The sequence below is a fragment of the Oncorhynchus gorbuscha genome, linkage group LG01 (assembly GCF_021184085.1).
Source record: "Oncorhynchus gorbuscha isolate QuinsamMale2020 ecotype Even-year linkage group LG01, OgorEven_v1.0, whole genome shotgun sequence".
Lineage (NCBI taxonomy): Eukaryota > Metazoa > Chordata > Actinopteri > Salmoniformes > Salmonidae > Oncorhynchus > Oncorhynchus gorbuscha.
This window is the reverse complement of record NC_060173.1, coordinates 52,519,351-52,530,080: the sequence shown is the minus strand read 5'-3', so window position 1 is coordinate 52,530,080 and position 10,730 is coordinate 52,519,351. Positions and strand designations below refer to the sequence as shown.

Genomic DNA, 10,730 nt, shown 5'->3' with positions numbered 1-10,730 from the left:
TTCAGAAATCAGATATTACTTTTAATAAAACAACCTTGGTGTTTTATTGCTAGACCTTAATAAGACAATGTCTAAGGAGAGGATTCTATACAGCATCAACTATCTTTGGCTGATATTACATGGCACATTAAATAACCACCAACAAAAAAAGGTCTTAATTTCACCTATAAACACCAGTCATTAAATAAATCATTACTATCAAGAAAAACAATGTGAAGAAAACTCTAAAAAATAAAGCTTTGTTCTATAGATTCAGCAGTGCTAGTTTTACATAAGTGCAGTTGAGAGCATCCTTGAAATAGCATAGACTACTACATACCAACTACAAATACAATGACATTCATGTTCTTTTCAGAATCCATAGAAACGTTTTGGTTTTACAATTTGGAGAATTACTGTACAAGAAAACCATTGTTTTTGTTAAACGATTCAATGCATACCTTCCGTCTAAAAATGTTTATTTTTTATTTTTTTTTATCCATAAATACATATTCAACTTTATTTATCCCCACTGGGACAATACATATGCCCAAATAATATGTATTACACCATTTGATACACAATCGTTTAAATTAACATTAAAAACATAACTTTGGCAAGACAGCAGAAATGTTCAAAATAGTTTGAGGACCCAACCCAGTATAGACTGAGGAAGGCTAAAGGCACAGCTATTTTCCTCTGGAGTGGTTTACCCTTGAAATACTGTATAGAAAAAATAATATTTACCACAGATTTTTATGTAAGGTGTTGAGACACGTGTATTGTTTATATTTTTGGCATGTTGAGATCAGGATATGAAATATATTTCACATGGTACTCAAACATAAAAACAATTATGTATATAAAATATGAGTTGTGTATTATTTCGTGACAAAATGCTGTGTAGACATGATAGGAAACATACACTGAGTACACCAGAACGAAACACCTTCCTAATATTGAGTTACGCACCCTCTGAATGACACACAATCCATGTCTCAATTGTCTCAAGGTTTACAAATCCCTTTTTGACCTGTTTGCTCCCATTCATCTACACTGTTTCAAGTGGATTTAAGTGACATCAATAAGGGATCATAGCTTTCACCTGGTCAGTCTGTCATAGAAAGAGCAGGTGTTCTTAATGTTTTTGTATACTCAAGTGTACAGTATTCCTGTTGTATCGTTTTGTACCCCCCCAATTACGTAAAGTACAGCCACCCCAAAACAGAATATAAAAAGAGGGACACACAACAAAACTGAGAAAGCAGTCCGTATTTGATCAACTGGCTCAACTATACCTGTATGCCAATAATTGTCTGCAATGATTGGTGTAGAATATTCTGAACCTGCCTCCCGTCTCTGTGAAAGGAGGTCTCCCATTGTCTCTGTTCAGCAACATTTTTCAACAACATCAGCAGGCAGTCTGAATCAAGGACAGACAGATAGGCTGTAGTAATTCCATCCAGCCTCAGGCCGGTCTATACCCTGCCGAGGACACTGGCCATAGGCTCCCCTGGCTGTCGCTCAAATGGGGCAGTGTTGGTTGGACAGACAATCCGCCTGAGGGTTTTTGTTTGTTTTTGTCCAGAAAATAGGACGAACGGTCCTCAGGGTCCAGCACTGTATGCGACTGTGATTACTAACAAGAGTTTGAAGGCACTCATTGTTGACGGGCACAGTGTGGATGGATGGATTAATAATGGCTTCCTCTGAAGGTCCAGGTGTTGGGTTGTCCTGCGGTTCCTCTGTGGGATCCGGTGAGGGGGTTCCGGACTACTCACTGAAGCTGAAGTTTATGGCTGGGTTTGATGGGTTCACCGAGGTGGGGGAGGAGGGCCCTGCACTGGACACTGTGCTGGGGGGGCCACTGCTTACTGCGCACACACAATGAAAAGAGAAAGAGAGAGAGACCCACACAAACATGGTAAATATTAGGTGAAAGTAATTGAGTTGTGATTGAAATTGGGGATATTAGAATATTAGGCATAGTCCTGGGTGAAACTCAACTACTGGTATTTAAATCTGTTTTGACTCCATATATCTCCATCCAACCACATACAAAAACTCTACATTGCCAAAAGTATGTGGACACCTGCTTGTCGAACATCTCATTCCAAAAACATGGACATTAATATGGAGGTGGTCCCCCCTTTGCTGCTATAACAGCCTCTACTCCTCTGGGGAAACTTTCCACTAGATGTTGGAGCATTACTGAGGGGACTTTATTCCATTCAGCCACAAGAGCATTAGTGAGGTCGGGCACTGACGTTGGACGATTAGGCCTGGCTCAAAGTCGGCGTTCCAATTCATCCCAAAGGAGTTTGATAGGGTTGAGGTTAGGGCTCTGTGAAGGCTAGTGAAGTTCTTCCACACAGATCTCGACAAACCATTTCTGTATTGACCTCGCTTTGTGCAGTGGCATTGTCATGCTGAAAGGGCCTGCCACAAAGTTGGAAGCACGGAATTGTCTAGAATGCCATTAGTAGTGTTAACATTTCCCTTCACTGGATCTAAGGACCCTGAACCATAAAAAAACATTATTTCTCCACCAAACTTCACAGTTGGCACTATGCAGTCGGTCAGCTCCTGTCATCCGCTAAACCCAGATTCGTCCATTGGACTGCCAGACGGTGAAACGTAATTCATCACTCCAGAGAACGTGTTTCCACTGCTCCAGAGTCCAAAAGCAGCGAGCTAAAACTCCAGCCAATGCTTGGCATTGCGCATGGTGATCTTAGGCTTGTGTGCGGCTGCTCAGCCATGGAGCTTCCGACAAAGAGTTATTGTGCTGACGTTGCTTCTAAGGGGCAGTTTGTAACTCGGTAGTGAGTGTTGCAACCGAGGACAGACGAACTGACCACTCTGCGGTCCCGTTCTGTGAGCTCATGTGGTCTACCATTTCATGGCTGAGCCAATGTTGCGCCTAGACGTTTCCACTTTACAATAACTTACAGTTGACCAGGGCAGCTCCAGCAGGGCAGAAATATGACTGACTTGTTGGAAAGGTAGTATCCTATGAAGGTGCCACGCCACGTCATGGAGCTCTTCAGTACAGGCCATTCTACTGTCAATGTTTGTCTATAGAGAGTCCGTGGCTGTGTGCTCGGTTATATGCACACCTGCCTGCAACGGGTGTGGCTGAAATAGCCGAATCCACTAATATGTTTCCACATCATTTTGCCCATGTAGTGTATCTAAGTTGCCCTACTGTTTACCTTCTGTACTAGCTATTCAAATTAGTAACTAATCAGACCATTATTACTGTTCCAGCTGGCTACATTAGGTATGAAACGTTAAGCGCAGCACATGATTAATAGCAATTTCACCAGCACCTTGTATATGTGACTCGTTTCAGGAAACTAGGCGTATGGTCGCACATCACTACTTCACAGGAGAGGCATTTGAACATTTCTGTTTATTACGTGAGCTGTTCAGTATGTGTTGAGTCCTTTCTACCGCGCCGTTAAAAAATAAAAAATAATAAATATATATATATAACGTTAGCCATCGAGAACTACAAAAGGTTTGCTACTTTTCTAAACATTGATGCCCTGAATTTAGCAGGTGCTTTAGACAGATCAGTTGGAAAAAAAGTGATTTGCTACTTTCTGCACACGACACGGTCAGTGTGAACCGGAGTCGTGGGCCAAACAATATGTAGATACAAACAAAACGGTGTTAAATGGTTCCAGTGAAGCATTCATCCTTGTATACGGTTGAGAGTTGTGCAGCGGTCAAAGGCGCTGAATCTCAGTGCTAGAGATGTCACTGTAGACCCTGGTTCACAACCGGCCGTGATTGGGAATTCCATAGGGCACAATTGACCCAGCGTTGTTAGGGTAGGGTTTGGCCGGGGTAGGCAGTCCTTGTAAAAAAAATAACTTGTTCTTAAACGACTTGCCTAGTTAAAAAAAAAAAATGGAGTCTAGCTACATTTTCTGATATTATAATTTTGTCAAAGTCATTTTCATTGCAAGTTAAAGCGTGTTGTTAGCTAGCGAACGTTACGTGTGTGATGTGTAGTAATATTATTTGAATCAGAAACCCATTTAAATTCTTAGTTATAGCTAACTAACATTGAACCTGGTTGGTTATAGCTTTAGCCACCTGCAGATTCATACTACAGCTATGACAATGTTTGTATTGGTTAGTAGTAGTATGTGTTGGGATTATGCCAGTTCATTGTTTAGCTAGCTACATGACGCAACAAGTTAGCCAGGTGTGTCTGGGGTGATTACTGTAATCTCTTGTAATTTCATGAACATGTGTACAATTGTCTACACAATAGTGACCCATCCACTTTATTTAACTAGGCAAGTCAGTTAAGAACAAATTCTTATTTTCAATGACGGCCTAGGAACTGCCTTGTCGTCAGCTCGGGGATTCGATCTTGCAACCTTTCGGTTACTATTCCAACACTAACCACGAGGCTACCTGTCGCCTCATTTAGGTAGATATGGCTTGGGGTTATAGCATTTCCTTCACATGACCCATCAATTTAGATAAGTGTGTCAGGTAAGCGTCATCTAATAACTATAAAATATTTTATCTGGACACTTTGTTGTTGATATTGCTACTATGCAAGTAACCATTGCAGTATATTGTTTACACCTTGTGTAATCCTGTGCATGTGAGAAATCTATTTTTTATTTGATTTGACATTGTGTTTACCAGAGACTGTAATGTGAAGAACATGACCTGCACCAAAGTCAGATTAGGATATAGGCCAAGGATTAGATAGTGTACTTTTACCTGCAGTTTTTCCTTATTGTAAGATACTACTTTCACTACTTTTAGTCTTGAAATCGTTGGTTGTTTACTACACTACCTTACTCACTCTGTTTAGCACATGGCCTCATGTGTGAATCCTTAAAGAGATGGGTGGGGCTAAGACTTAAGATGGTGTGAATGATGCTGAATGGGTATAGACAAAGATGAACTGTCCAGTAGGTGTACCAAAACATTCAAGGGCCATTTTCCCAAAAGTAAGTTACAAGTTTATCAACTTTCAAAGCAGAATTACTTGCCCATTGTTCTTCAACTGGAGTGTATGATATACCATTCTCTGAGTCTCTACTTTTATCCAATGTAAAAAACACAATTTTCAGATTTTGCTACATAAGACCGAATCGAGGCGGTCGTCACATATGTCAAATTCTCTCTCATTGACAGACGGGCGAGTGTCATCATGACATTGCGGCACTTTGGGGTGAACACCCACTTGTCTCAATAAACGAGAGAAGATTGTACATAGAGCCAAAAATTGATTTAACTGAATAACAGAAAATTTTCAAAAATTGCAATTAGACATGGAAGTTTAGAAGACGCGTCGTCTTTCAAGTTGAGAATAGAGGAAGTATTGCCAATTTAAAAGGGTGTTCTGAAAATCTCTATGCTACGTTTAACATTACCTACCTAGTAACGCCTGTCAGCCAGCTGGACCAGTAATAATGGTCTAACTAGGCAATACTTTTAATAGCTACTTCTGTACTCAATTCCGTTGCACTGACTATTGGGAAAAGAAACACTGTCACGCCACTTCAAATGAAAACTAAACCGCTATTCATCCAAGCGACACTTCTAACATCCAGCATGTTTTCTACTCCTCCTCCACACCATAATAGACATTAAATGGGTTATGGGGAATAAGGAGAGCGAGAAAGAGAGACCGAGAAAGCAGCTCAGAGCAGCTGTTGAAGCAATCCTAAAATACTGGTAAAGGGCCAAATGAATCACCATGTAGCCCACTGGAGGCACAACGAGTGGGAAGGGAGGGAAGAGGGAGGGGGGCACCGACAACAACAGACCCCGGTGGCGAATCGGAGACGGCTCGGCAAAACTAAGTGGTATTATTATGCCGAGTCCTACTTTACAGAAGTCATAATTGATCGCGCCTCTCCTCTTGGCGATGAAAGACAAAAACACAAGGCCCTTGTTTAGTTTGACAAATTAAGGCCCAGCAAAGCAGGCTTTTTATATCTCATGCTGTGGAGGGGGAGAAAACCAGGCAGAGAGGGAGAGTTATGGGTGCTGGTTAGGCTGTTAGCCTGTGTCATGATCATTAGGCAGTAATAGGCAACAAACGCAAGAAAACAGACTGAAAATGGGGAGGTACTAATGGGATTTATTATGTTTAAAAACATTTTTTATATTGCATACCCTATTGAACAGACCTCTGCTCTAGGACAATGTAAGTGTGGCTAAGACTAAGCATTGCTATTGTGGTGTTGGGTCCTAAAAAAAAAATCCCTTTTCCCTACCATCATTTTCATGTTTGTAGATCTGATCTACCCATGAGGTTGGGAGGAGCGTCCGCCATATTGCTTACACCCATCTGGGTAAGGGCTTGGGGTAGTGGTCGGACGGACACGGAGGTCAGTATACTCACAGCATAGTGGGTGGGTGGGGGGCCGAACAGGAGTTTCTGAGGAGGAGAGGGCCTTTGGTGGGGGGTAGGTGTGTGCCTGGCCATACCCCTGGCTTGACGTGTCGAACAAGACAGAGAGAGCTGGAGGGAAACGATAAATGGTTATAAGATGTACACTACTAAACATTATATTAGGAGACCTACAGGGGATATGTATTATATGCCAGTGAGAAAGACCGTGATGACTCGGACACAAAATATACACTACATGACCAAAGGTATGTGGACACCTGCTCAGCAAACATCTCATTCCAAAATCATGGGAATTTATATGGAGTTGTTGAAGCGTGATTACAGAGTCTAAAGGCGGACAGCTTTACCACACTCCAGCTGACGCTTGATATTGTACATGGTGATCTTAGGCTAGGCCATAGAAACCCATTTCATGAAGCTCCCGGCGAACAGTTATTGTGCTGACGTTGCTTCCAGAGGCCGTTTGGAACTCGGTAGTGAGTGTTGCAACCGAGGACGGTTTTAAGCACATCAGCAATAGGGGGTTCTGTTCTGTGAGCTTGTGTGGCCTACCAACTCGTGGCTGAGACATCGTTGCTTCTAGATGTTTCCACTTCACAAAAACAGCACTTACAGTTGACCGGGGCAGCTCTAGCAGGCCAGACATTTGACGAACTGACTTGTTGGAAAGGTAGCATGACTATGTGCTCAATTTGATCCAACTGTCAGCAACGGGTGTGGCTGAAATAATTGAATCCACTAATTTGAAGGGGTGTCCACATACTTTTATAGTGTATGTATTTGTTAGCTTGTTCCCAGATCTGTTTGTACTGTCTTGCCAACTTTTATGGTCATTATCATGCCAATGAGCATAGGATTTTGCACGACAGCACAAACAGAACATGGATCAGGTCTGTAGTGTGCAAGCTAGGCATGTTGCTTCTGGAAAGCACCAAATATCTACCGTGACTAGAATACCTACCTTTCATGGTCTTAGCATGGGCGTCGCTGCTGTCCTCACACACAGCATTGAGGAACTCGTCCACCTGCTTGAGGGACAGCGAGTTGTGCAGCGTCTCCAGTGGGTAGATAGAGGGCACCATGGAGCAGCCTTCAAAGCCTGCAGCGGAGAGGAGACACACAGTTGCACCACCCCTCCATCTGATCAAGGAGAAGTGGTGATACAGTAATACAGCACGTAGCCCCTTCCCCAATGGCCCGGGCCACCATTTCTGGTAATTAAACCATCTGGCATCAATGTGACGTCACTTGATGGAGAAAGGTAGATATGGGCGTCCTGCAGGGCACCGTGCGAGGACCATGCCAAAATCCAGCCAAGTCATTCACACTAAAGTAGCAAGCCATAGAGACTCAACTAAAGACCTGTTTTGCATTGCGAATGGTGTACACGTCCTGCGCCGAGGCCTAGTGTTGTGTGACGACGGCCTTTTCTCTCACACACACACACAGCAGCCCAAAAGAACACCATGATGGAAGCGATATCACCACACAAACACAAGGAATGGATGAGGTCAAGCAATGCATCATCCATCCATCCATCATCCATCCATCCATTTCCCAGAATACATGCAGTCAACCATGCATTTCTCCCCAAACTGTCCAACGTGTTGTACATTAAATACCAACAGTACTTTTAAATGATCCGCACAAACAGCTTCGACAGTGCGCATTCTAGTCTTCCGCTGATATGTTAAATCTTCCCCCAACAGACTGACAGTTTAACTGAGATTAATCAATGTGTTAATGTGATTTCTCAAGAGATAGGCCACAAGTAACCAATCAACTTGGTCAGGACGGACTGCCACTAACCCCAACGATTACACTGTGGTGAAGCTTTGCTGCAGCTTTTGAGTTTGCTGAGCTTCAGCCATAAGCATTTCCAACATCATCATTACATCTGGACAAGCCAAGGTCAGAGGATAACATGAGAGGGTTTTGCCCTGCCAAAGTCTCAGATGACAACGCTAAAGAATATTGACCGTGACTCCTGTGGAAAAAGCCTGTAGCCACAAAGAAACTCAGAAAAAGGTCCTAGGGATCCTGTTAAAACATGTTCCTAGACAACAACAAAAACTTCCAGCTCAGAGTAGGTTTTAGGATAAGACACTGCTCAGAAACGGCGTCAGGTGTAAAATCAATTCATAAAAAAGGTTCTCTCAGCTGGTAATTACGATAGTTTGAGGAACCGCAAAGGAAGAATTGTGGTTGTTGACAATGTTGAAAATATGGGGAATAACCAATCGCAGAGGCATCGCCAGCTGTGAACTCTATTGCACGCTTCAGACAAAATGTACATTTCAGTCACTTAGCAGACGCTCTTATCCAGAGCGACTTACAGGAGCAATTAGAGATAAGTGCCTTGCTAAAGGCCACCGGCAGATTTTCCACAGTGAATGTAAAACGTTTGACATATTTTTAGTTTGACACTATCACTTTGCCTACTCTTAATTCTTCCCTAATATATTGGCTTGCATAACCTCTTTTTTAACCAATTCTGATACTTGTTTAAAGATTTTTTTTATAGTCTTACTGTTATATCAACACACTCGTCAACTCCCCTTTAAAAAGTCTAAATTGCTTGGGCACAGTAGCATAAAACATTTGGAAGGGTCTATCATTTTCATCTAACACAATCAAAGTTAACATAGATGCCTTCAAATGCTCAATTTAAGCAGATAAAAAAAAAGTAATATTGCGCTCCAAAGGGACAACTTGTAGTTTAAAGAAATAGTAAAACATAAGTGATCATTTATTAGCCTAATGGTTATGAGTTATGTATTTAGGCATATCATGTGAAATAGTCCTTGTGAAATAATTGTCAAAAGCGCAAGATACAGTCGTTGTCGGAAGTTTACATACACTTAGGTTGGAGTCATTAAAACTAGTTTTTCAACCACTCCACAAATTTCTTGTTAACAAACTATAGTTTTGGCATGTCGGTTAGGACATCTACTTTGTGCATGACACAAGTAATCTGTATCACAATTCCAGTGGGTCAAAAGTTTACATACACTAAGTTGACTGTGCCTTTAAACAGCTTGGAAAATTCCAGAAATTAAGTCATGGCTTTAGAAACTTCTGATATGCTAATTGACATCATTTGGGTCAATTGGAGGTCTACCTGTGGATGTATTTCAAGTCCTACCTTCAAACGCAGTGCATCTTTGCTTGACATCATGGGAAAATCAAAAGATATCAGCCAAGAATTATTTTTTGTAGACCTCCACAAGTTTGGTTCATCCTTGGGAGCAATTTCCAAACGCCTGAAGGTACCACGTTCATCTGTACAAACAATAGTACGCAAGTATAAACACCATGGGACCACGCAGCGACATATTGCTCAGGAAGGAGACTCGTTCTGTCTCCTAGGGATTAATGTACTTTGGTGCGAAAAGTGCAAATCAATCCCAGAACAACAGCAAAGGACCGGGCACAAAAGTATCTATATCCACAGTAAAACAAATCCTATAATCGAGATAACCTGAAAGGCCGCTCAGCAAGGAAGAAGCCACTGCTCCAAAACCGTCATAAACCGTCATCATTGACTTCGGGACAAGTCTCTGAATATATGTGAGCGGCCCAACCAGAGCCCGGACTTGAACCCTATCTAACATCTCTGGAGAGACCTGAAAATATCTGTGCAGCGACACTCCCCATCCAACCTGACAGAGCTTGAGAGGATATGCAGAGAAGAATGGAAGAAACTCCCCAAATACAGTTGTGCCAAGCTTGTAGAGTCATACCCAAGAAGACTCTAGGCTGTAATCGCTGCCAAAGGTGCTTCAACAAAGTACTAAGTAAAGGGTCTGAACACTTATGTAAATGTCATATTTTCAGTTGTTAAACATTTCTAAAATATGTTTTTGCTTTGTCATTATGGGGTAGTTTGTAAATTGATGAGGGGGGATATATATAAATCAATTTTAGAATAATAAATGTGGAAAAAGTCAAGCCATCTGAATACTTTCCGAAAGCACTGTAGGTCTAGATTATTTATGGCTTGATTATATGGCAATATCAAAACGTTCTTTCAACAACTCCAAAGCAATAGCATATGGCGCAGGAACCACAGACATGTTGCCTTTTAGGCCAAATCATGAGGTTACAAACATCTTTAAAATAAGTTGGACTCGTATGACTAAAGAGACATATATAGCTATTATGTTTACCCTTAAGAGTAGGGGTAAAAGGCTCTATTCTCATCACTTACGACCATTTTTCTACTCTGAGACGCTTCGTGGATACAGCCCCTGACCTATAGCTCTCTTTGCCTTTCCCCACTCTCTCTGCTTGCCTCGGTCTGTCTAGCTCCATCGTTTCTTCTCCCAGTCTTTCCACCTCTAGTTCCCCC

At 41.9% G+C, this 10,730-nt stretch overlaps 1 protein-coding gene across 20 annotated transcripts in view; it reads right to left on the bottom strand.

Annotated features, from left to right (window-relative positions):
* LOC124039759 (inositol hexakisphosphate and diphosphoinositol-pentakisphosphate kinase 1-like) overlaps positions 1-10,730 on the bottom strand; it is a 75,589-nt gene continuing 64,859 nt past the window's right edge. For all 20 annotated transcript variants that reach the window (XM_046356105.1, XM_046356096.1, XM_046356169.1 and 17 more), the window contains 3 exons: positions 7,341-7,478; positions 6,368-6,487; positions 1-1,853 (listed from right to left, as the gene is read on the bottom strand). In XM_046356105.1, the coding sequence (XP_046212061.1) occupies positions 1,753-1,853; positions 6,368-6,487; positions 7,341-7,478 (359 nt within the window). In that variant the 3' untranslated portion in view covers positions 1-1,752. The remainder of the gene's footprint in view (positions 1,854-6,367; positions 6,488-7,340; positions 7,479-10,730) is intronic.